Source organism: Pleurodeles waltl, chromosome 1_1 (genome assembly GCF_031143425.1).
Source record: "Pleurodeles waltl isolate 20211129_DDA chromosome 1_1, aPleWal1.hap1.20221129, whole genome shotgun sequence".
Taxonomy (NCBI): Eukaryota; Metazoa; Chordata; class Amphibia; order Caudata; family Salamandridae; genus Pleurodeles; species Pleurodeles waltl.
Genome location: NC_090436.1, coordinates 302,455,616 through 302,482,602, shown reverse-complemented (window position 1 = coordinate 302,482,602; position 26,987 = coordinate 302,455,616). Strand labels below are relative to the sequence as shown.

Sequence of the window (26,987 nt, the reverse complement as noted above, 5' to 3'; positions counted from 1 at the left end):
ACTCCAGCTGACCTGTTCTTGACCGACATGGATGCTTGGTCTAGCTATATCCTTATTGTATCTAATGCAATAGTGGCAGGGGCTCACAATTCCTGACTCATGGAAAGGTGTTGCTGTTGTACCTATTTATAAAAAGGGTGATAGATCTATCTATCAACAGACCTATTAGTTTGTTAGATTGTTTAAAGAATGTTTTTGCCATTGTCTCTTGGGGAAGATTCAGGATTGGATGTCTGATTTTGACAAACTTAGCCAATTACAAGCTGGTTTTTGCAGGAAAATCTCTAATATAGGCCAATTTTTTTGGTTCTTGCTTTTATATTGGAAAACTTTTTTTTATTGGTAAAAGGAATCTTTATGTTGCTTTTGTAGATTTAAAATCAGTGTTTGATTTAGTACCCTGTGTTAAGTTGTAGAAGATTCTTTCTGATTTGGCAATGCCATCTCATATCCTCGCTCAACTTGAACGTCTTCATGAGGGTAACTACGCACGTATCAGGTCGGGTGACCCGGAACAGCTAAGTGATAAAATTCCAGTGTTAAGTGGAGTACGACAAGGCTTTGTCCTTGCTCCCACTTTATTTTCATTATATATCAATGATATTGCTCCCTTCTTAGCACAGGTGGAGACAGATGTGCCATCTATAAGGGCATTTAAAGTCCCAGTTCCATTATTTGCGGATGACACTCTTGATCTCCAAGACCCGAGTGGTTTACAGAAACTCCTAATGCGTTTTGAGGACTTCTGTTACCCTCGGGGACTGGAGATTAACACTTCTAAGACTAACTGATGTCATTCAATCCCCACAAATCATTCAAAGGGAACATAGCACACTTGGAGGCATCCCACTTGAGATGGTGAAATCTTTTAGTTACCTCGGTTTAATGATCTCGGAGAATATGTTCTGGATACCACACACTGCCAAGGTGTGTTTGAAACAAAAGCAGATTTCTGGGTCCTTCATTAAGGAATTTGGTGTTTCGTATACTAAACCAATTCGCCTGGCACTTCAGGTCTATGAGGCCAAGGCCACAAGTTTTGCCCTTTATGGTGCGGAGCTATGGGGCTATGTCAAAGTTCAAGAATTATCTTTAATTGAAAACACTTTTGTGAGGAAGCTTGTTTTGCTTCCCCAGAGCACTCCATTGTTTCCTCTCGAACTATTTGGGTAGCAAGGGAATATGGCACAAAGCTCGCTTGCGTCCTCTTTTGTATTGGAGGCAGCTCTGGCCTACTCCGGAGCTTGCTTCCTATACTGCAACTCTTCAGGTTGTGTTGAAAGCTGATAGTTTTTCTAGCGTTCCCTCGCTTGGAAATATCAAAGAGTTACTATACTGCTTGGTTTATGCGAGCTTTGGGATCGTCCAGATGTTGCCTCATTTCCCTCGAAGAGTAACTTAAAGAACCACTATTGGATGGTGGGAGACTCTGAGGTGTTGCGTGTCACGTTGTGCTCTAAACTGTTGCATTAATTTGTTGATTTAAAAGATGTGTGCAGATATTAGGCATTCTGGGATGTGATTTTGGCTCCGAAGTACAGGAAGCTCCATTTTCAGTTTTGTGTGGGGACCCTACCGTCAAGATCATTTACTGGCAACTGGGTGCCTGAAGGAGTTACGGCCTTGTCCAGCATGCAACGCCCACACTGAAAATCTACCTCATGTTTATTTGTTTGTCCTGTCTATGCAGAGCCTTGTAGGAACTGGCTTGCTCCTGCCTTCAGATTAATAGGTGTTCTAAGTTATGCTGACGCTCTTCGCATTCTTAGGTCGGATACCCATCAGGTTTTAGTTATTTCTTCTTCTAAGTTTCTTGGAGCAATATGGCTTCTTAGAATGAAAATGTTATCTTCATTGAAGTGATTCTGCCCCTGTATGTACAGTTGAAGGATGTTTGTATGGAGAGCCTCATGGTATTAGTTTTCCCTTTGTCTAAATGTATTTGCTGAAATAATTTGGTTGTTAAATATTGTATTTATAATCTTATTTGTGCTGTGTTGTGCTTTTATGGCCCTGGTGGTAGAAATAAGGTTTTAAGAAAGATAGAGTTACAGAGAGGTAAGATCTGATAAAAGATTCTTAGTGGCAGCATTACTGATATCTTCAACATGCATGCCGAAATCTCCACGCAGGGTAAAATTAGGTTTGTTTATAGGCCAAACCTGCTACTAAATCAGGGAAAGCCTGAATGAAGTGCACTTGGGGGCCCAGAGGTCTATACAAAAGGATTCCAGAGAACATAAATATAGTATTTTGGTGCCAAGGTAAAACAAACTCTCAGGCCGTAATATTAAGGGGCATAGTAGAATATTTAACAGTTTCCCTATAAACAATGGCTAACCCACAACCTCCTTTGCTTGCCCGGTCTAACCTACTTATAAGGTATCTGGGTGGCAAAGCCTGAGCTACAGCAAGAGCAGAGTCCTCATGGATCCAGGTTTCAGTAAGAAATAACACATTCGGTGCTGATTCTATTAGAAAGCAGTAAATAATCGCCCCCTAACTCACCAGTGTAGGACTGATGTGCCCCCTGAAGTGAAGTGGTCAATGATCATATTGTGATGACAGTTGCTGAAGAGAATGAGGGCGGCTTGGCGGCGCAGGGGGAGGCAGTGTACGAAGTGGACGACAGGCAGGGCCAGTGGCCTTGTCTTTTGTTTTCTTCATGGGAGGAAGGGGATCATCCAATGCCTCCTCACACGTTAATTTCCTCTTTGGCGGTGGAGGCGAGGCAATAACCCTTCCCACTTGGATTTGCATTTTCTGCCAGTGAATGTTCATCTTTTCTGAATGGGCTCAACAGGGGACATGGAAGACTATGTTCTAGAGTCTTTTGGCTCTAAATCTTTCGATACTGATGATTTTGGCTTTGAGGAATAATAGGGTGGGCTGCCGGGTCGGCTTAGTGCCAAAGCATGCTCTCGGGGTGAAGAGGCTGACGCCTAAGGCTTGGCCTTGGTAGTCATTTTTGGTACCGAGCCCAAGGGTGGGGCATCCAAAACAGTTTTTCAGATCCGACCATGGCCAGAAGGCAGTGGTGGTCCAGTGACTTCTAATAGTGGGAGTGCCGTAGATTCTTTGGTCGGATTGGATGGAGGAGCAGGGGCAGGTGTTGCAGTATTCATATGTTGAGTGGAAGGAACCTCCAGCATCTCCAGATCCACCACCACGTTGGAGCTATCTGTGATCGAGAAGGTCTCTTCTTCAGCAGTTGGTTCTTCCTGGGCATTTTCTTTGCCAAAGTAGTTGGGAGTGTTGCCTGCGGCTTTTTGCGACATTTCAAGCAAACGAGCTCTGCGGTCCTGAAGGAGCTTCTTCGATGGAAACAACTAACAGGCATTGCAGTCAGCCTCTTTGTGGTCAGGTGAAAGGCACAAATTGCACACAAAGTGGGGTCAGTGTGCAGGTATTTTGTGTGGCAACGCAGGCAGAATCTATGAGGCGTGCATTCAATCACCAAAAATGCATTTTTGAAGGGGTTGGTGATAAGCCGAAGGTAGGCCAGAACGGACAGTGCCCTGAAGGACACTTGGTCAAACAAATCTGAACCGACAAATTTTCTGAGAGGCACAGATGTGGAAAAGAAAAAACTAAAGCAATACCATTGAGGATAGTAAAGTACCGAACCAAACGAAGTCGAAGCACAGAGTGAAGGCACACACGTCAAAACCAGACAGCGGGGAGAAAATCTAACAATGGAGCTGATGCCCATGCGCGATATCACTGAGAAGGAGTCACTCAGCCGCTTGTCTGAAAGACTTCTTTGAGGAAAAACAACTTGCACAACTCCGGACCCAACACTAGATGGCAGGAGTATGCAGAGTATGTGTATCTACAGCTACACATCAAACATATTTTTAGATCCTTTCTGCCACGTCACCCTGAGCGCCTCTCCCTCACAAAACTCAACCTTTTTCACCTTCTTCACTTCACCATATCTGACTTTACTCTTTTGTACAGATTCAATTAATCTGCCATTAATTTGATCAACACTAGGTATGCTGTTATCCACCTAGGTTTCACTCAACACCAATTTCAAACACAACTTATTAGAATACCTCCCCAATTAACAAAACAAGAGGCCACCCCATTGGTCGAGTGAGGTGTATTCCAACAACACCAAACACTACCAGCAACTGTGTTGTGCACACTCAACTGTGCAGAAATCAACAGTTAAGTAGTTTACTTGAACATCCAGTATATCTTCTTAACCATTCTATTCCCTTGTGCGCTATACACCACAGTAGTAAAATGCTTGTCCCCACAGTCTTCACAACCAGTCCATCTGATGAGAAGCAACCAGGACCCATTATCTGTGACTAAGATTTTAGGACCCCTTCAAAGCAAAACTCCTTCAAAAATGCAATTACATTGGAATAATTTGTCTCTCTCATAAATCTATATGATAGCTTTTAGAATGATAATCTACAACTATCAAAACAAATCTTTTGCCCTCGCTCCATCCAGTGATTGGGAGAATAAAGCACATCCCCAAATTCTCCCAGAGACACACAGGGTACTGCACAGGACAAAGCTTAACATTTTAAGTGTGAATGGATTTGTTCGCATACAAACACTACACACCTACTCACCTGAACAAAAGCATCTGTACCAGGCTACCAGTAACACAAGTGTAACCTCTTTATTGTACTTACATCGCCCACATGCCCCGGATGAGCCACTTACACCAACCTGCACCTCAACTGCCTTGGCAGAATCAAACAGGCACCTTTCACAATAAAATCACCTTCGATACTCAAATGAACTGTAATCTTAAAATAAAATCTCATTTAATTAGCAACCAACTCTTCCCTTGTAAGCACTACCTTGTTGTAAGATGCTAAAGTGTTGAGTGTAGTAGACATAACCACCCCTTGGAGGGTACATAACATTTCAGATTTTAGCCAGAGGTTCATAGTTGACTGAAATATTACAGTTGAGATCACATAAGACTACACACTACCTCAACACTAAAACCACAGAGTCAAACCACTATGACCCTTCAATGGGTTCTATGGTGTCTAGCCTGCTCAATTTCTTCAACACCATACATAACTCTTTCCTTAGACATAACGGTACTGGTGTCAACCAAGGGCTGAGCACCCATCCTTCAAAACAATTCTGAGCTGGGATCCCTTTAACATATCCTAACATTCAGAAAAGACTTCTGGAAATTTACAAACTCATTCATAGCCGAAATGTTCATACACTGGTTACAACCACCACCCTACAGTTTGCTCTTTGACAGAACCAGGTGAGGGTGATTAGAATGCAAAACTATTTCCAGCTCTCCCTGATAGATCCTGCCAAACAATTCAACACCTTTTTTAAATTCTTAAGCCAAACCAACAGTGTTTTTTTCTGTGTAACTTCAAAATGCTACTGACTTAGATTCTCTTAACCCTATTTGCAAATATCTTAATCTCCAAGTCCCTCAAATGCAACGACCAAAAAAACCTCTTTAAAACATCAGGTACAATTAATGTGACTGAACCAGTCCTTTATAACGAACCAGTTACTTACCTTTGGTAATGCTTTAGCTGGTAGAGACTATATCTAGTTGCAGATTTGTTACCTTAGGATTGCCTCAGGAGTCAGACTGGATACGTAAGATTTTTCGCAAGCACTTCCCCCTGCGCGCCCGTAAGTAGTGTCATTTTGCTTTGGGTGCATCGTCTGCACCAGAAATGGCACCACCCAGGTGTACTGAAGTCCGTTTCTTTTCACGTCTTTTCACACCAGAAGTGCTTAGCCACGAAGAACACTGACCACTGGTGTGGAAATCTAGGGCCCTAAAAGGGAACAGCCCTGTCCCTAGAAATATCTGTTCACAGAGTGGGGAGAATTGGTCAATCAGTAAGGAATCTGCACCTAACTATAGTCTCTACCAGGTAAGGCGTTACAGAAGGGAAGCAACTTGTTCATCTGATAAAGAATTCTAGCTGCAGATATCTTACCTTTGAATAAATACCCAAGCAATACCACCCCCAGAGGTGGGTCTGTGGACCAATTTCAAATGAGGAAGTCTTGCAGGACCAAACGGGCAAAGTGCCAATCTCTACCAACCTAACTGTCCAGGCAGTAGTGCTTTGTGAACGTGTGCAAAGAGGTCCACATTGCTGCCTGGCAGATATCCAGGACCATAACTGTACTTGCTAACATAGTGATCGCAACTTTAGATCTAGTGGAATGAGCTTGTAAGCCCTCAGGAGGCTGCTTTTGGGTCCAGGTGGACTAGTCGCACCTCTTGTTTAGAGGGATGTGGGGGAGTGTAAAAAGTAGGCACGGTAATGGACTGGCCTACGTGATATGGAGTGCCAATTTCAGAAGAAACATGGCTTTTCTGCGAAGCACCAGTGTAGGAAAGTGCCTCTTAACATGGTCCCCCTCCTCACCTGCAACACTGTTTGCCTGGTTTCTTGTGCAATTTCGACTGGAAGTGCACCGGGACCCTGCTAAACAGGTCTGCAGTGTCAGATCTCTTTCCTCCAAAACTGCACAGTTGTTTTTCCCAATTGGCAAACCTTTAGCTGCCACCTTAAGTCCCCAGTAAATGGTACCCCTGGTACATGGGGGATGGGGTATTAAAAGAAGGCGCCCGATGGGTGCATCACAAATTGTGCCACCCTTAGGGACCCTCTTCCTAAGTGTAGACAGTACTGCTTTCGCAGGATGTGTCTTGGTGCATAACTAAATGAAAACACTACATGGTCACCCCTCTAGCAGGCCTTCCAGCCCTAAAGGCAGGGTGATGAAAATGTCACTTACCCAGTGTACATCTGTTCGTGGCATTAGTCGCTGCAGATTCACATGCTGTGCATAGTCCGCCGTCTGGTGTTGGGTCGGAGTGTTACAAGTTGTTTTTCTTCAAAGAAGTCTTTTCGAGTCACGAGACCGAGGGACTCCTCCTCCTTTGTTTCCATTGCGCATGGGCGTCGAATTCATCTTAGATTGTTTTCCCCGCAGAGGGTGAGGTAGGAGTTGTGTATGTTAGTAATAGTGCCCATGCAATGGAATGAATAAGTATGTACAAAATAAAGTTTAAGTAATATATTTACAAATGTATGTTGAAGATTACTTCCAAACGGCTACAGGCTCCCGGGTAGGCGCATGTGAATCTGCAGCGACTAATGCCACGAACAGATGTACACTGGTTAAGTGACATTTTCAGTTCGGTGGCATGTGTAGCTGCAGATACACATGCTGTGCATAGACTAGTAAGCAGTTATCTCCCCAAAAGCGGTGGCTCAGCCTGTAGGAGTGGAAGTAGTTTGAAATAAAGTTCTTAGTACGGCTTGACCTACTGTGGCTTGTTGTACGGATAGCACGTCTACACAGTAGTGCTTAGTAAATGTGTGAGGCGTAGACCATGTGGCTGCCTTACATATTTCGTTCATTGGGATATTTCCTAGGAAGGCCATGGTAGCGCCTTTCTTTCTGGTTGAGTGTGCCTTTGGTGTAATGGGCAGCTCTCTCTTTGCTTTAAGGTAGCAGGTTTGGATACATTTAACTATCCATCTGGCTATACCCTGTTTTGATATTGGGTTTCCTGTATGAGGTTTTTGAAATGCAATAAACAGTTGTTTTGTTTTCCTAATTAGTTTTGTTCTGTCAATGTAGTACATTAGTGCTCTTTTGATGTCTAATGTATGTAGTGCCCTTTCAGCTACTGAGTCTGGCTGTGGAAAGAACACTGGTAGTTCTACTGTTTGATTTAAGTGGAACGGTGAAATAACTTTTGGTAAAAATTTAGGATTAGTTAGAACTACCTTATTTTTGTGTATTTGAATAAAAGGTTCCTGTATAGTAAACGCTTGAATTTCGCTTACTCTTCTTAGAGATGTAATGGCAACGAGAAATGCAACCTTCCACGTTAAGAATTGCATTTCGCAAGAATGCATGGGTTCGAAAGGTGGACCCATGAGTCTTGTTAAGACGATGTTGAGGTTCCATGAAGGAACAGGTGGTGTTCTTGGTGGTATAATTCTTTTTAGGCCTTCCATAAACGCTTTAATGACAGGTATCCTAAATAGTGAAGTTGAATGGGTAATCTGCAGGTATGCAGAAATTGCCGCGAGGTGTATCTTTATGGAAGAGAAGGCGAGATTTGATTTCTGCAAATGTAGTAAGTATCCTACTACATCCTTTGGAGATGCATGTAATGGTTGAACTCGATTACTATGGCAGTAGCAAACAAACCTTTTCCATTTACTTGCATAGCAGTGTCTAGTGGATGGCCTTCTAGCCTGTTTTATGACCTCCATACATTCTTGGGTGAGGTTTAAATGTCCGAATTCTAGGATTTCAGGAGCCAGATTGCTAGATTCAGCGATGCTGGGTTTGGATGCCTGATCTGTTGTTTGTGTTGTGTTGTGTTAGCAGATCTGGCCTGTTGGGTAGCTTGACATGGGGTACTACTGACATGTCTAGTAGTGTTGTGTACCAGGGTTGTCTTGCCCATGTTGGTGCTATTAGTATGAGTTTGAGTTTGTTTTGACTCAATTTGTTTACCAGATATGGAAGGAGAGGGAGAGGGGGAAAAGCGTATGCAAATATCCCTGACCAATTCATCCATAGAGCATTGCCTTGAGACTGCCTGTGTGGGTACCTGGATGCGAAGTTTTGGCATTTTGCATTCTCCTTTGTTGCAAATAGGTCTATTTGAGGTGTTCCCCAAATGTGGAAGTGTTTAGAATTTGGGGGTGAATCTCCCATTCGTGGACTTGTTGGTGATCTCGAGAGAGGTTGTCTGCTAGTTGATTCTGGATCCCTGGAATAAACTGTGCTATTAGGCGAATGTGGTTGTGAATCGCCCATTGCCATATCTTTTGTGCCAGGAGGCACAGCTATGTCGAGTGTGTTCCCCCCTGTTTGTTTAGATAATACATTGTTGTCATGTTGTCTGTTTTGACAAGAATGTATTTTTTGGTTATGATGGGTTGAAATGCTTTCAACGCTAGGAATACTGCTAACAATTCGAGGTGATTTATATGCAACTTTGTTTGATGTACGTCCCATTGTCCTTGGATGCTGTGTTGATTGAGGTGTGCTCCCCACCCTGTCATGGAAGCATCTGTTATCATCACGTATTGTGGCACTGGGTCTTGGAAAGGCCGCTCTTTCTTTAAATTTATACTGTTCCACCATAGAAGCGAGATGTATGTTTGGCGGTCTATCAACACCAGATCTAGAAGGTGACCCTGTGCCTGTGACCATTGCGATGCTAGGCACTGTTGTAAGGGCCTCATGTGCAGTCTTGCGTTTGGGACAATGGCTATGCATGAAGACATCATGCCTAGGAGTTTTAATACCATCTTTGCATGTATTTTTTGTGTCGGATACATGGCTTGTATAACCTTGTAAAAATGTTGAACCCTTTGTGGACTTGGAGTGGCTATCCCCTTTGTTGTGTTGATTGTCGCTCCTAAGTATTGCTGTGTTTTGCACGGCAGAATGTGTGATTTTGCATAGTTGATGGAGAAACCGAGTTTGTAGAGGGTTTGTATGACATACTCTGTGTGGTGTAAACACTTTGTTAGGGAGTTGGTTTTGATTAGCCAATCGTCTAGGTAGGGGAACACGTGTATTTGCTGCCTTCTGATATGTGCAGCTACTACTGCTAGGCATTTTGTAAATACTCTTGGTGCGGTTGTTATACCGAACGGCAACACTTTGAATTGGTAATGTATTCCCTTGAATACGAACCTTAGGTATTTCCTGTGCGAGGGATGTATCGGTATGTGGAAATACGCATCCTTTAGATCTAAGGTTGTCATATAGTCTTGTTGTTTTAGCAGTGGTAATACGTCTTGTAGCGTCTTGTAGCGTGACCATGTGAAAGTGTTCCGATTTGATGTAGAGGTTTAGTGTTCTGAGATCTAAGATTGGTCTCAGTGTTTTGTCTTTTTTTGGTATTAGAACTTCTAATTCCAGAAGGTCTAAATGCTGTTTTGACATGTTTTGTGTTTTTGGTGGGACATTTGGAGGGATTTGGAGAAATTCTATACAATAACCATGTTGGATAATTGCTAAGACCCAAGTGTCTGTTGTTATCTCCTCCCAAGCTTTGTAAAATTGGCTTAGTCTTCCCCCCACTGGTGTTGTGTGAAGGGGTTGAGTGACTTGTGAGTCACTGTTTGGTTGTAGGGGTTTTGGGACCTTGAAATTTTCCCCGGTTTCTAGGGAATTGTCCCCCTCTGTACTGGCCCCGAAAGCCTCCCCTTTGGTACTGTCCCTGGTAGGTAGACGGTGTTGATTGTGAGGTGCTGGTTTGTGTGGCTTGACCCCGAAACCCCCCTCTGAAGGGTGTTCTGCGAAATGTGCCAAAGTGCCTCTGCCCTGCGGGGAATAGAGTGCGCCCATGGCCTTGGCTGTGTCAGTGTCCTTTTTCAATTTCTCAATTGCCGTGTCCACATCGGGTCCAAACAATTGTTGTTCGTTGAACGGCATATTGAGCACTGCCTGTTGGATCTCGGGTTTAAACCCGGATGTGCGCAATCATGCGTGCCTTCTTATGGTTACTGCGGTATTTATTGTTCTTGCAGCTGTATCCGCTGCATCCATAGAGGAGCGTATTTGGTTATTAGAGATATTTTGTCCCTCCTCAACTACTTGTTTTGCCCGTTTCTGTAATTCTTTGGGCAGATGCTCGATGAGATGCTGCATCTCATCCCAATGGGCTCTGTAATATCGCGCTAGGAGCGCCTGAGAGTTCGCGATGCGCCACTGGTTTGCAGCTTGTACAGCAACCCTTTTTCCAGCTGCGTCGAACTTGCGGCTCTCTTTGTCCGGAGGTGGGGCGTCGCCTGATGTGTGCGAGTTGGCTCTCTTGCGAGCTGCCCCTACTACAACTGAATCTGGTGGCAGTTGTGATGTGATAAAAGCAGGGTCCGTGGGCGGTGCTTTATATTTTTTCTCCACCCGTGGAGTTATTGCTCTGCTTTTGACAGGTTCTTTAAAGATCTGTTTTGCGTGCCTTAGCATTCCCGGGAGCATAGGCAGGTTTTGATAGGTGCTATGGGTGGAGGAGAGGGTGTTGAAAAGGAAGTCATCCTCGACAGGTTCTGAGTGTAACAACACGTTATGGAACTCTGCTGCCCTAGCTACCACCTGTGCATACGCTGTGCTGTCCTCAGGTGGTGAGGGCTTGGTAGGGTACGACTCAGGACTATTGTCTGATACTGGGGCGTCGTATAGGTCCCAAGCGTTCTGGTCATCTTGGCTCATGGTGGTATGAGCTGGTGAATGTGACGGAGTTTGTGCCGGTGATGTATGAGTTACAGGTGGAGGAGAGGGTGGTGGAGTTACTTTCTTCACCACTTTTGCTTTGTGGTGTTTGTTCTTGTGTTTGGAACTCGAGTCTCCTTTTCCTCCTGATTGGGGGAAGAGTGCTGATCTTCCCTGTCCCACTCTGTATGAAGATCCGCTTCTGGGTGTGGTCTACGTCAGTGGTTTGTAACTCTTCTTCAAATCTGTGTTTGCGCATTTGAGAGGACAGTGATTGTTCCTCTGAATACGAGCTGGCAGTCGGTTCGGTTGCTGGGCGTTTTGGCACCGAAACTGTGTCTTTGCTTGTTTTCGGCTCCGAGGAGAATTTTCTCTTTTTTGTAGTCGAGCCTTCTCGGCGTCGATCAACCTCGGTGCCGCTGTCTCTGCGTCGAGCAGCTTCGGTTCCGCTGTCTCGGCGTCGACCCTTTTCGGCAGCACTTTCTCGGTCCCGAGATTGCTGCGTGCCTGTGTCTCAACCCGAGTCGGACGATCTCGGCACCGGTTCGCCCTTTTTCGGTGCCGATGGACGGTCACCTATTTTATGGGTTGAGCCATGGCCTGTTGGCAGTGGCGTCCCCTGGGCCTTGTCTGTTTTCCTGTGTGGTGCTTGTTTCGACGTCTTACTCACGGTTTCTTCGACGTCGAATTCCTCCGAGTCCGATTTATGGATGGAGAAGGCTTCCTCTTCTTCTCCTTGTTCCTCGAACCCTCGTTGTCCTGTCGGCGTGGACGCCATTTGCAACCTTCTGGCTCTTCGGTCACGGAGCGTCTTTCGGGACCGAAACGCACGACAGGCCTCACACGTTTCTTCCTTGTGCTCGGGCGACAGGCACAAGTTACAGACCAAATGTTGGTCTGTTTATGGGTATTTGCTGTGGCATTTAGGACAGAATCGGAACTGGGTCCGTTCCATCAGTGTCGATGTTACACGCGGTCGGGCCGACCAGGCCCCGACGGGGGGTCGAAGTTACCCCGAAGGGCTACCGGAGCTCTTCACGATTCGGTGTCGATTCTATCTAACCCGATACCGAACGAAACAATACTGACGCAGTTTTCCGAAGTTTTGACTATCTTTCCGTCCCGAAACCCGGAGCGAAAAGGAACACGTCCGAACCCGATGGCGGGAAAAAAAACAATCTAAGATGGAGTCGACGCCCATGCGCAATGGAAACAAAGGAGGAGGAGTCCCTCGGTCTCGTGACTCGAAAAGACTTCTTCGAAGAAAAACAACTTGTAACACTCCGACCCAACACCAGACGGCGGACTATGCACAGCATGTGTATCTGCAGCTACACATGCCACCGAACAGAGGGTTTCTTCTTTGTTGTTTAAACAGAGCTGCTGTCCACTGGAGTTTCTTGGTCCTTTGGGTTGAAGGTCAGACCTCTGAGTCGGCAGAGGTTGCTGGTCCCGCTGGAAGCGTCGCTGTTGCAGGTTCTTCGAGTCTGGAGACGGGCCGGTAGTGCTAGGACCAAGTCAGTTGTCTTCTTCGTCTTCTCTGCAGGGCTTTCAGGTCAGCAGTCCTCCTTTAGGTCGTCAGGAAATCTGTCATCCTGGGATCAGAGTCATCACTAAATAATACATTTAGGAGTGTATTTAGGGCTGGAGGACAGTAGACAATGGCTACTGTACCTGAGGGTGGCTACACCCTCCTTGTGCCCTCTCCCTTTGGGGAGGGAGGCACATCCTTAAACCCTAATCCTATTTTGGGAAATCCTCCAAAGCAAGATGGAGGATTTTCTAAGGAAGGGGTCACCTCAGCTCAGGATACCTTAGGGGCTGTCCTGGCTTGAGGGTGGTGACTGCTTCTTTTTCTCATTATCTTCTTCGGACTTGCCACCAAAAGTGGGGGCTGTGCTCAGGGGGGGGGGGGGGGCAACTCCACTAGCTGGGATGCCCTGTGGTGCTGTAACAAAAAGCATGAGCCTTTGAGGCTCACCACCAGGTGCTACAGTTCCTGCAGGGGAAGGTGTGAGGCACCTCCACCCAGGACAGGCTTTGTCACAAAGGCACTCACCCCATGCGGCCAGAAACTAGTCTGGAAGTGGCAGGCTGGCAGAGACCTGTCAGCCTAGCACTAGGAGTCGGACTGGTATTCAGGGGGCATCTCTAAGATGTCCTCTGGGTGTATTTTACAATAAATCTCACACTGGCATCAGTGTGGATTTATTGTGCTGAGAAGTTTGATACCAAACATCCTAGTATTCAGTGTAGCTATTATGGAACTGTGGAGTTCGTGTTTGACAGACTCCCAGACCACATACTCTTTATGGCTACCCTGCACTTACTATGTCTAAGAATTGGCTTAGCCACTGTAGGAGCACAGTGCTCATGCATCTATGCCCTCACCTATGGTATAGTGCACCCTGCCTTAGGGATGTAAGGCCGCCTGCTAGAGGGGTGACTTACCCATGCCACAGGCAGTGGGTTGTGGGTATGGCTCCCTGAGGGGAGTGATATGTCGACAGTCTTTTTCTCCCCACCAGCACACACAAACTGTGAGGCAGTGTGCATGTGCTGAGTGAGGGGTCCTCAGGGTGGCATAAAACTTGCTGCAGCCCTTAGAGGCCTTCCCTGGCAACAGGGCCCTTGGTACCAGGGGTACCATTTACAAGGGATTTAACTGTGTGCCAGGGCTGTTTCAATTGTGGAGACAAAAGTACAGTTTTAGGGAAAGAACACTGGTGCTGGGGCCTGGTTAGCAGGATCCTAGCACACTTTCAATCATAACTAGCATCAACAAAAGGCAAAAAGTTAGGGGGTAACCATGCCAACAGTGGCATATTCCTACACGTTACAACAGACCCCACAATGCCATGAAAGCCACGTAGCACAGCTGAAATTACCCTGAAGTGTAATTTAGCCATCATGAGGCAGCTTCCTGCTAAAATGGAAGCCATTGTATTGCATGCTTTAGTTAATGTTCAGGTTCTAGCTCTTGATAAATTTGAGAAAATGTAATTCTATTGTGTAGCCTATTAAGACTTGTAACAAGGCAGGGGTCCCCGAGGTGGGCCATGTTGTGTGCGAAGATCCCATTACATGATGCACCATGCGTGGTAGAGTAGGTGAGGAGATCTCTGTGTCATGCAGAGCCAAACAGAATGAGACTGTACTGTGAGTCACCATTGAAGACTGGCACCCTCTGCTGCATACTTATCTTCGAGAAAAAGTGTTGTAGTCCTGGCATGACCACAGTCATTTTGGGATTGTGTAATTGTAGGAAATTGGCTCTGTATGTGCTATTTCAAAGTAAGGAATAGCATGCACAGAGTCCAAGGGTTCCCCTTAGAGGTAAAATAGTGGTAAAAATAGATAATACTAATGCTCTATTTTGTGGTAGTGTGGTCGAGCAGTAGGCTTATCCAAGGAGTAGTGTTAAGCATTTGTTGTACATACACATAGACAATAAATGAGGTACACACACTCAGAGACAAATCCAGCCAATAGGTTTTGTATAGAAAAAATATATTTTCTTAGTTTATTTTAAGAACCACAGGTTCAAATTTAACATGTAATATCTTGTTTGCAAGGTATTGCAGGTAAGTACATTAGGAACTTTGAATCATTTCAATTGCATGTATACTTTTCAAGTTATTCACAAATAGCTATTTTAAAAGTGGACACTTAGTGCAATTTTCACAGTTCCTGGGGGAGGTAAGTTTTTGTTAGTTTTACCAGGTAAGTAAGACACTTACAGGGTTCAGTTCTTGGTCCAAGGTAGCCCACCGTTGGGGGTTCAGAGCAACCCCAAAGTTACCACACCAGCAGCTCAGGGCCGGTCAGGTGCAGAGTTCAAAGTGGTGCCCAAAACGCATAGGCTTCAATGGAGAGAAGGGGGTGCCCCGGTTCCAGTCTGCCAGCAGGTAAGTACCCGCGTCTTCGGAGGGCAGACCAGGGGGGTTTTGTAGGGCACCGGGGGGGACACAAGCCCACACAGAAATTTCACCCTCAGCGGCGCGGGGGCGGACGGGTGCAGTGTTAGAACAAGCATCGGGTTCGCAATGGAAGTCAATGAGAGATCAAGGGATCTCTTCAGCGCTGCAGGCAGGCAAGGGGGGGGCTTCCTCGGGGAAACCTCCACTTGGGCAAGGGAGAGGGACTCCTGGGGGTCACTTCTGCAGTGAAAGTCCGGTCCTTCAGGTCCTGGGGGCTGCGGGTGCAGGGTCTTTCCCAGGCGTCGGGACTTAGGTTTCAGAGAGTCGCGGTCAGGGGAAGCCTCGGGATTCCCTCTGCAGGCGGTGCTGTGGGGGCTCAGGGGGGACAGGTTTTGGTACTCACAGTCGTAGAGTAGTCCGGGGGTCCTCCCTGAGGTGTTGGTTCTCCACCAGCCGAGTCGGGGTCGCCGGGTGCAGTGTTGCAAGTCTCACGCTTCTTGCGGGGAGGTTGCAGGGTTCTTTAAAGCTGCTCCTTTGGATAAAGTTGCAGTCTTTTTGGAGCAGGTCCACTGTCCTCAGGAGTTTCTTGTCGTCGTCGAAGCAGGGCAGTCCTCAGAGGATTCAGAGGTCGCTGGTCCCTTTGGAAGGCGTCGCTGGAGCAGAGTTCTTTGGAAGGCAGGAGACAGGCCGGTGAGTTTCTGGAGCCAAGGCAGTTGTTGTCTTCTGGTCTTCCTCTGCAGGGGTTTTCAGCTAGGCAGTCCTTCTTCTTGTTGTTGCAGGAATCTAAATCTTTAGGTTCAGGGAAGCCCTTAAATACTAAATTTAAGGGCGTGTTTAGGTCTGGGGGGTTAGTAGCCAATGGCTACTAGCCCTGAGGGTGGGTACACCCTCTTTGTGCCTCCTCCCAAGGGGAGGGGGTCACATTCCTATCCCTATTGGGGGAATCCTCCTTCTACAAGATGGAGGATTTCTAAAAGTCAGAGTCACCTCAGCTCAGGACACCTTAGGGGCTGTCCTGACTGGCCAGTGACTCCTCCTTGTTTTTCTCATCATCTCTCCTGGACTTGCCGCCAAAAGTGGGGGCTGGGTCCAGGAGGCGGGCATCTCCACTAGCTGGAGTGCCCTGGGGCATTGTAACACGAAGCTTGAGCCTTTGAAGCTCACTGCTAGGTGTTACAGTTCCTGCAGGGGGGGAGGTGTGAAGCACCTCCACCCAGAGCAGGCTTTGTTTCTGTCCTCAGAGAGCACAAAGGCTCTCACCGCATGAGGTCAGACACTCGTCTCTCAGCAGCAGGCTGGCACAGACCAGTCAGTCCTGCACTGAACAATTGGGTAAAATACATGGGGTATCTCTAAGATGCCCTCTGTGTGCATTTTTTAATAAATCCAACACTGGCATCAGTGTGGGTTTATTATTCTGAGAAGTTTGATACTAAACTTCCCAGTATTCAGTGTAGCCATTATGGAGCTGTGGAGTTCGTTTTTGACAGACTCCCAGCCCATATACTCTTATGGCTACCCTGCACTTACAATGTCTAAGGTTTTGCTTAGACACTGTAGGGGCATAGTGCTCATGCACATATGCCCTCACCTGTGGTATAGTGCACCCCGCCTTAGGGCTGTAAGGCCTACTAGAGGGGTGACTTACCTATGCCACAGGCAGTGGGAGGTTGGCATGGCACCCTGAGGGGAGTGCCATGTCGACTTAGTCATTTTCTCCCCATCAGCACACACAAGCTGGCAAGCAGTGTGTCTGTGCTGAGTGAGGGGTCCCTAGGGTGGCATAAGACATGCTGCAGCCCTTAGAGACCTTCCCTGGCATCAGGGCCCTTGGTACCAGGGCTACCAGTTACAAGGGACTTACCTAGGTGCCAGGGTTGTGCCAATTGTGGAAACAATGGTACATTTTAGGTGAAAGAACACTGGTGCTGGGGCCTGGTTAGCAGGGTCCCAGCACACTTCTCAGTCAAGTCAGCATCAGTATCAGGCAAAAAGTGGGGGGTAACTGCAACAGGGAGCCATTTCTTTACATAATGCTATAGTGCACTGTGGGCCCTTCTTCAGGTTACACCGCCACAAACTTGAATACTGTTCTCATCTACATTTTAGAGGAAAGATGCACAGTGTCCCTTTCACTTTGCCATATGTTGCTTTTTTGTCAGTATCAATACAAACATCAGACTCTGACACCACAGACCAAAGGAACTCAGTAGCTATGCCTATTTTCCTTGACATATCAGCAAGTATATTAAAATAAGCTAAAGATTTTGAATCCTACACAAGCAACGTCTCATACAAATAACAACCGATACCCTTACAAGTCAAAGGACTGCAACATTCTTACTTATAAGAAGGAGCAGGACTGAGAAAGGAGTGAGATCAAAGCAAGGTTCTAGTCCTGGGCAATTTCAGTAAGAACACCATGATCATACATAAAACCACCCTAGTGAAAACGAATCTGAATAGTCAGTATGATCATATTCCTATGTTAACACATTCATGTCAAATAGTGATCCACAATGCAACAAAAGGTATAGTACAGACAATGACAAAATAAAGTTGCCATTTGGATACTGGGGGGGGATTGGAGGAGGGAGGAATACAAATAATAAAACTAACCTGCATTTCTCCTTTCTCTTCAGGTCTGACTGGTTTAGCCGCCTCGGTTGCAGCATTCTTTACACTTTCCTTACTGCAATGCAACAATACCTCCACCACATAAAGTGGATCCAATTCGCCTGTACTTTGCTGTATGGTTAAAAATAAAGGAATGCATCATTTCAATGTTTGTGCAGACTTCATACGAAAATATTTAGACACTGCTGTACAAAATGAATACATTGTTCAGCACTGGAATGAACATTTTAATTTGTATCACCTTGTTTACAAAATCATCACCCTCCCACCTTTTAGTTCTAAATGTCACAGTTTGAACTGTATTTGGGGGCACTGACGCTATTTCTTTTTTTAACGATCACAAGTTGTAGCTGAGCCAAATTATTAGAACCTTGGCAACACATTTTGAAAATATGATTTTCAAATTACCTTCAGTTAATTTAAAATATCTCCGTCCCTGAAAGCTCAGGACAGGGGTTCCTGCAGGGTCTGACTGAATGAATGAATATTTTACCCAAAATAACCCAACAAAACAGAGATACTGGTTATGGTAGGACATGTGAAATTTGGCCTTCTCCCCAAAGCCAACAGTGTTGTAATGGAGGTGCTTTGAATGGCAGTCCTTTATCCTGCCCTCTTACAGGTCTTTTGTGCTGTGGCAGTAGACTGAAGAATTCATTTGCTAGGTCTTGTAGGGACACTTGCATTACCTCACCTTTCATGAAAGTTTCTAGGATTAAATAAGTTGTTGCAAATGCTTTAAAGATTAAAACAGACGTTGTTGGTGCTGGTGTCTATGGTTCTAAATTTGACGACCTTGACCACTGCTTATTTTGAGTGAGCGTCTTTTGAAATTCCATCTAGACTACAATGCTAGGGCACGGTCATTAGCCTTTTAAATTATTTCTAGGTTATCATCACCCTAGGATGCATATAGATGCACTCCTGTAAGAAGCTTGTCAGTTATATTAGACTGTACACTGACTTGGACCATTTAGAAAGTACGAGTGCTTATTTAAGACCATGGCAGTGTCTGCTGAATCCAGTGATGAGTTTAAACAAGTGTTGATTGTAGTCTTATCTTCTATACCCACTCAAATTTGTTTCCTGAAATAAATGCCCTCTTAAGTTTACTTCCTACTGTTTCTAGCTTGTTGCTCCCTCTATCAGGCGTGGATCATGTATAAAAGACTATGCAATCCCTTTTTAGTTGTAGCTATGCTCAATAAGTCTGCATCCACGCGTTTTTCAACGTAAACTGGATCTAACAATCATAACAACTGCTCAATGGTCCTGTGGTAAACTTAGCATGCAAGCTGGATTTCCATTTTTGATTAAAATTTATGGTGACAGGAAAGAATATGTATGGAGGTATCTCCATGATCAATCAGAAAAACAACATTGAATAGATTACATTTTTTTTTTTTAAAAACCCTCATAAAAGTCAGACTGTGATTTAGTGGAAAGACTGTAGAAAACACCTGCTTTGTTGACATCTAGGTCAGAAGTCAATGTTGTTCTCCAAAGCAGTCTGACTCGACTCTCCACTCCGAACATTTAATGTTGAAGTTTAATTGTCTGAAATCACAACAGCTTGTTTGCTTCTGATGTATGGGGCACTGCGAGTTTACATTACATCTAATGAGCCATCATGACTCCTACTATAGCCTAAATCCAAAGAAAAAGTACATGCAATCTTTGGGCAGAGTCCTCATCTTATGAATACTCCTTCCATACTTCAGACTGTTTTACAAAGTTATTTCACCACGCCTCTCCAGCCACATTAAAACCTATGGAAATTATGTCACTGGGATTAATCAGACACCAACCATTCTGTTGACTTCAGTTCTTGTTAAATACTAAACACTGAGACGTGTGGAGAGGGACTAAGTGAGCCTCTACAGCAACAAACACTGCACATAACATGTTCTCATACCTTGGGATCTAATTGATCATGGCACTAGTTCACTGGGTGGGAGTGTTCAGGATGGGGAGGAATTTGCAGTACGTTTATGTATCCTCCAGAAATATTGCTAGAGAAAGCAAGTAACTTGGATACATCATACCGCAGATTCTTCATCTTAGAAACAAGCCTTAAAGAAGTGCTTTCTTTGGAGGTGGGACTGAATAGTGCTGGTTAACCACAGAAATTAAACAACACAGCCTGGGCAAGGACGGGCCTATACTCCTGCCTGGGACAACATGTCTTCGGTAAGGTCCTATTTGGCCAGGGCATAGCATATCCTGATGCAAAAAATGACCCAACTGAAAATAATTTTTTGTCACAGATCAGCTCTTTTAAGCTTCAGTGAAGCCCTTAAAAAGAGGATTATGGACTTCGTACTGTTGGGTGTAGTTGATGTAATACAACATCACATGCATGGAATTCAGGCTATACAGATGCTCCTCCTCCTTGGCTGGATGTCAAAAATGGATTAAAGAGTAATAATTTGTTGAATACGGAAATCAAAAACAACCTTCAGTGAGAAGGATAGGAATGTACAAATAATCAAGCTATCTGAGTAGAAAACTGCAAAGGGTGGACAAACTCAGAAGAAGCAGCAATTGCCACCAAAAACATTTTGCAGTGAAATAAGGTGAGTCGGGCAAATGTGCATCTGTTTGAATAAAGTCAAAACAAGATTCAAATCCCACAAAGGAATAAAATGCGCAGGAAAGTACTAGTATTGCAAACCTTTTAGCAAACGTATAGTCAGCGGCCATCTAAACAGGGAAACGTGATCAGGTAAACACATGAAGGCAAACAGGAATGCCAGATAACTAGTAACTTTAGTCACAGCCAGGCCACACTGAACAAGGGACAATGCATTTTAAGATGCATCAAAGCAGGATTTAAAAGGGCTAATGTCTTCCTCTTACAACTTGCACCACCGAAAAAGTGTAGATTGATTTAGTTGGGGAATTCTTAACTGCCAAGATAATGTTGGTGACCTCTTCATGAAGGCAAAAGCAGTCCACTCAACATGCTACAGCATCTGCACCTTCTGCAGGAACCTTTCACAGTAGCAGGATCAGTGAAAATGTATACTACAAGTCCTGAGACCAGCCAAACATGAAGGCATTATCCACGCATTTAGATGGAAGTGTTTGGCATAAATGAGGACACTGCCTTCTAGGCACTGGTGAAGAGATCAATAAATGGAAACCCCTATCCGGAGAAGGTCACCTTGTCACTTTGGGGTCTAACTCCCAGTTGTGGTCCTCCAGTGAGCTGACAGCCACTTTCATGCGGAAGGAAGCTTGGTAGGTGAAGTGCTACTAGGAAGATTCTCCGGTGATGTGCCCACATCCACAGGCGAATCGCCTCCTAACATTGGGTCCACGACCTCACACTACTCTGCTTGGCCAGTTGTGGTGTTGAGTGAGAAGGGAGAAAAGTCTTCAAGTCATAGCAGATCACCACCAGCTTAATTACATTTATTTGCAGGCACTGCTCAAAAGACCCCACACCATCATGTCACCCAGATGAGGACACCACCCCAGCAGGGAGATGTCCTTGGCCACAATAGCCTGAGTCGGTGAAGGTGGTGGTGGGGGGTGCGGGGGTTCGGGTGGCAAGGCTCAATGGGTGACTACTTACAAGATTAAAGGCAATCCACCAGTGCAGATTTTGAAGGTACTAAGTGGTACATGAACACTTAAGCAGAGAAACGTCTTTGGTGTTGTAGCCAGAGCTTCTTTAGACACCAGTGGAGCACTCATCTGCCACCAGTAATGAGGCACCAAAATGATGGGTGAGATCATGAGGCATAGCAGGCACAAGTCCTGCTGGACTGTGATCCAAATCAGACACATTGTAATTGTTGTCTGAATATCTGATCCTCTGAGGACGAAAGAAGATTGTTTTAAGTGTAGAATCAAGCATGGTGTCAGTAAAAGAAAGGCACTGTGGGACAGTGAGGAGAGAGTTTTGGAGGTTGGTGGTAAAGACCAGGTTGTGTAGTGTAGATGCTCCTGGATCAGCACTGGGAATCCTGTTTCTAACACAGTCATCCAAGTACTGACATACATGGACTCCCCACATCCAAAGCCACCAGCACGTTTGGAAAGGAGCATTGTGCTTTTTTCAGTCTGAACATGAGAACAACACACTGATAGTGTTGGGATCTCAGTTAGAACCTCAAGTAGTGCTTGGAGGCACGGAGGATCAGAAGGTGGTTGCTGGCATCCTTGAGGTACAGAGACACCAACAAATCTCTCGTCCACAGCACCTGGCTTAAGGAAAGTATACTGACCTTGTTCAGCCAGCTGATCAGGTTTGGAAGGCAGTGATCCAAGATAGCCCTTAAGCATCTATCTTTCTTGGGAACCAATAAGTAAGTAAAACCCTCTGTATATCTCTTTCAGGGGAAATATCGAGGCATGAGACGAATAGCACACTTTGATGGAAGAAAGGTAATCTGTAGGGGAAGATAGGAAAGGAAGGGTGTCACCCAAACAATCAGTTGGATCACCGGCCGAACAGTCTGATCTCTTGTCACCGAGTGTCAAGAATAAGAGACCTTACCCAACAACAGAAGCTGGAGCTATAAGGTGGGGGCAGGCACTCCCAAAGATTTTGAGGCAACCCAGCCCCAGAGGATGGTGAAGACTGGAGCTGCTGCAGCTGGTGACTCCACAAAGAGTCTTACCTTGAAAGGGTCACTGAATTTGATGTGGGGTCAGGTTGGGCTGAAGTAGCTGTTGTACTGACTTATAATAACTTCAGAACATTTGATGCTGTATGTGAAAATGTCATGCAGAGTATGCCAGGACTAAGACGAGAAACATAGCCCTGCGGTTCTGTTCTAGAAAGCTGATAGCTAAGTTTTGCCTTCTTCTATACTGAGGGGCAGGTGGCATTAGCGGCTGTGAAAACCAAAGTGCCAGAGTCCAGTTTTTTAGATTCTGGGAGAGCTGTAGGGAACCTGACTGGATTCTGCTAAGATGATAACTGAACAACCAAACTCATCTGTGACAGTAGGAGGACAGAGAGTGGATCACTCGGAGCAGGCCTATGACATCTACTGATCTGCCTAGGGACAGCTAGGCAAGAAAATAGTTTCGCATATGCAGCAATTATAGTATTTAGTACAGCCTCACTGACTGGAATCAAGAACTCCATAAAATGTTAGACTTCACTTTAAAAAAAAAAAAAAGGCTGTTCATAGACCTTCACTGCTTTCTCACCAACTGTTGTGAATAAGGAAACCTCCTCCTGCGACATACCACGGGGGTAGGAAATGACCTTATCTGGTGACATGTCTAGGTCACTGGCATTCTGCAAGTCCAAGTAAATGCTGGAATTAACATTGTTGCAGGAGATTATGAGATGAGTAGTCCTCTTCTATCAACTACTTTGCCGGTTCCAGGGATGGATCTGTGGATGGAATTATAGTAGATTTGGAGAATGGCACAGAGGAAAGGCCTGAACAGATTGGTGATAGTACCTTATATGTTTCAGGCTATGCCTTAGGCACTGGAGCTCATGGTGGCATGGTGTTGAAGTTGCCAAGACCAACAGGAACGGATTCCCTGCTCCACATACCCCATAATTGTGGCGCAGCCCAGAGTCTGAGAAGTTGTCCTAAAACTACCCAGATCTCCTGGGTGAAAGGCCTCTACTTTCGTAGGAACAGCTGAAGGACTCAGAAAACTGGTTTTGACTTTTTAGATGTGCATCTAAACACCAAGTCCAAGCAGACCCTGGAACAGAACCTCTTTGTTATGGCACTGAGTGTTTGTGGGAAGGTGTCTTAGGAGAACGTTTCCCAGAAGGTAACTTACCTTTGGGAGGGGAGTCTACTTGGGAGACTACCTGCAGGCCTTAACCAAAAAAAAAAACCAAAAAAAAAAACAAAAACTCTTGGATCTCCACTTCCTAATTGCCTTGTCTGGTGGAAAAAGAACTGCAAGGTCATGTTCCAACCAGATGTATTTCATGCAGTCAATAATGGGGGCCGAAAAAGGCAATACATTGCAGCATCTCCTGAAAGGCTTGAAACCTGAAGCTCTTTAAGGAGACCCATACACTGTGCAATAGCTAATAAATCTATTGGTGAGGTACTGAGGGAGGTCTGGAATATGGCGATGATACATGGAAATACAGGAACTGATTTCAACACCAGCAGGTGCCTAATCCTTCGTAGCCGGAGGTACTGACACGGCTGGAGCAGCATAACACCACCTGTGGATGTTTAAGAATTACTGCTCGAAAGAAAACAATTTTAAATCGTCTGAAGCCCGGAAGGAGTATTCATAAGGAGAAAGTTCTATGGGAAAGTGTATACATTATAAGTTAAAACTTTGAGAAAATGAGATGCAGTTACAGACTCAACCACTACAATGCTGAAAAATGCACTGTATGTCCATACAGAAAAAAATCACAGTGACAACTATGAATCGAGTTGCACATAACCTATTTTAAATAGGTTATGAATTTGCATATTATCTGCCTATCAGAAAATAAATTTTAAAAAAACAAGCATTTCTAAAGAGGACTTCATTTTGTAAAGCTCACTGAGGGGCAAGGCAAGATTTAACCTATCAAGTAGTATTAGATAATCAAGTAAAAGCAATCAAAGTTGAGTGCATCACATCTGCATTCTTAGTAACTTTTAAATAGGTTAACTTTCAACAGGAAACTAAGATCATTAGACCACGCACTGTTGGGATTAGTTGTTCTTTAAAGGTGTGTATTTTTTGCTGGACTTGCATTCCCTTTTTATCTAATAAAACACCACGTTAGAACCAGAGTTAGGTATTTTAGGGAATACATTTTCAACTTTGAGTGCCCAGATTTCAAATGCTCCCCTGCTAGCACGATGTGGAGCTTGGCCTTCCACCAACAACTGAATTAGCAGTATTAAAAATGATGTTAATTGGATTAGGCTGGTGAGGAACCTGAAAGCAACAATTTGCTAAACATTTCTGGATGATGTGGATAGTTCCAGCAGATCGAGTCAATGTAATTGGTTGGCTTATGTAAAGAGTATAATAGGTGATTTACAAATAGGGTTCCAATGGATCAATCCAAGCAGAGTAAGAAGGCATACCGCAGAACTTGTATATGCTAAGGTGGGAGATGAAGCTTTCCACAATAAGACCATGCAGCGTACTTACAGATTATTTCATTAGTAGGTAAGGCCATGTAGTAAGTTGTATCTGGATATGATCTACCCGGAGCCGAAACGTACATTCAATATTAAGTTAAGGTTGAGGACCTTGCCTACTACGGATTATCTTATTAGGTGTGCAAGGCTCTCTCTTTGAAGTCAATTTTGTGACTTTATGTTTGGGGCAAAGGATAATATTTAGTACCTCCTGCTCTTCTGCACAAGATTTGTTTGAGCACATAAAAGATGACTTTTGCCTCTATTTAGAATTTATGGGATTAGTTCTACAAGGTCTGACAGTCTTTTTGTTTTAAAACAGATGAGCTTTTTTTAATTCCATAGCTTCTTACCTATGGGCAATCCGGCCATGTGTTAAAGAGTCACTAGACACTGTACACAATCGACTTGGGTATCCTGAGAATGTCCAATGCTACAATAGATGTTAATGCGACTAATGAGACCGCTTTGGGTGAGGCATGGCCTATTGGCACACATCTGCATGTTAATGCACTTGCCTTATAACTGAATAATGAACGTGTGGGAAGCACTGTTTAAATTGTACATAAATTAAGCAAGCTGTTACAACTGTATTAAGAAACTTGTATCTGCCTTGTGATATAATAGAGCCATTTGTAATGATGGTGAAAATATGTACTCAACAGAAGGATAGTGGAAACAATGATCCAGGAACAGATTTGATTTGAAATAATGTATCTTGAAAAGTAAAATAACCGATAACACCTGAAACCTTTTTGTATTATAGAAAATAATACTGAACACAAGCTCAGGAACTGACTGGCAACTAAGGCATTTCATCCTTTGCACACTGATATTGTCTAACACTACATTACTTCAGAGACTGATTGCAGGCACTATCTTACCTTTACATTTGATTTCTTTGAAAAATTAACCACCACTCCCCATCCGAAATCTTCATCCTCATGCTTTACCTAAAGAGAAAAACATATATAACAAAGATCACTATTAAAATGACTTGTTAGCACAACCATTCTGAAACAAACAGTGAGCATAGCTCTAAAGTTATACATTTCCAACCCCAAGGCAATTGCATTAGTCATAATAATTAAATGACATGGTATATTGCCCCATATTCAGATCACACACAATCTAGGTGTTCAGAAAACATCAATTTCTATGTCCACACTGGAGACGTAAGGACTATTTACTTATGTCTTGGCGTTACTGAATTGCAGCACCACAGAAAAACCACCCCTGCCTCCCACCTAGACCCCATACCCTATGAAAATAAGCTAGTTCATTCCACAACAAATCTAAGCCCACATCAAAATGGTTACTCAGCTGCAGAAGCAGTTTTGCAGCTTGAAGAATTTTCTGGATTCTCAGGCTGTGCATTATTCCACCATCTAGTAGTTGGGACTAGAATGGCCGACCTTTGTTTTTTGTTGCTGTTGTGAGCATCATCGGCCAGCACTTGATGGTATGTCAGTTGCCTTATTACGTCAAAAGTGCGTGCTAGGTAACATCAGTCCACCTTGGGATTCCTGTATGTTGTATAAACAGATGAGCTCCATTGTTGCATTCAAGGCACCTCATGTCTGGGGAGGAAAGTGTGTAAAATCCAGAAACCTCTTCAAGCTGAACAACTACTCCCATAGGTAAGTAACCATTTCTTTTTGCACCATGAATCTTACCTGGATTAATAAGCTATGCTTTGTTTTGCAGAAGTATCATCTTTTGAAAGGTTGGGTTGAAATTAGTTTGTTCTTGCAAACAGGGGTTTTAATATCTTCTCTCCCACCTGTACTTCACTATTGACTGGTATGTCCACACAATAGTGTTTGGCACATGTATGTATAGACAGTTTCTCCTCTGCCTTTTTTAAGCATATCTGGATTTTATGTACTATCCATCATGTAATGTTCCTTCCACTCACTGGTGAGCCTTCTCTTGGTGAAAAGAGGACAAACAATCGGCTCCCTTTCCTGATTTAGTTTATTGAAGATAGTACACAATTGTCCTCTGGACTTCAACGTGTGAAGGGCTCTTTTTGTAAGCATCTTTGGCTGCTGGAGGAATCCTGGCAGCTAGATGGTTTGGTTAATGTGGCAACAAGATTATTTTGGGAAGT

General features: G+C 44.5%; 1 protein-coding gene across 2 annotated transcripts in view; it reads right to left on the bottom strand.

The window, feature by feature from the left end:
- The window catches only part of MTREX (Mtr4 exosome RNA helicase), a 629,876-nt gene that overhangs the window by 172,070 nt on the left and 430,819 nt on the right, over positions 1-26,987 (bottom strand). For both annotated transcript variants that reach the window (XM_069222101.1, XM_069222093.1), the window contains 2 exons: positions 25,759-25,827; positions 17,766-17,894 (listed from right to left, as the gene is read on the bottom strand). In XM_069222101.1, the coding sequence (XP_069078202.1) occupies positions 17,766-17,894; positions 25,759-25,827 (198 nt within the window). The remainder of the gene's footprint in view (positions 1-17,765; positions 17,895-25,758; positions 25,828-26,987) is intronic.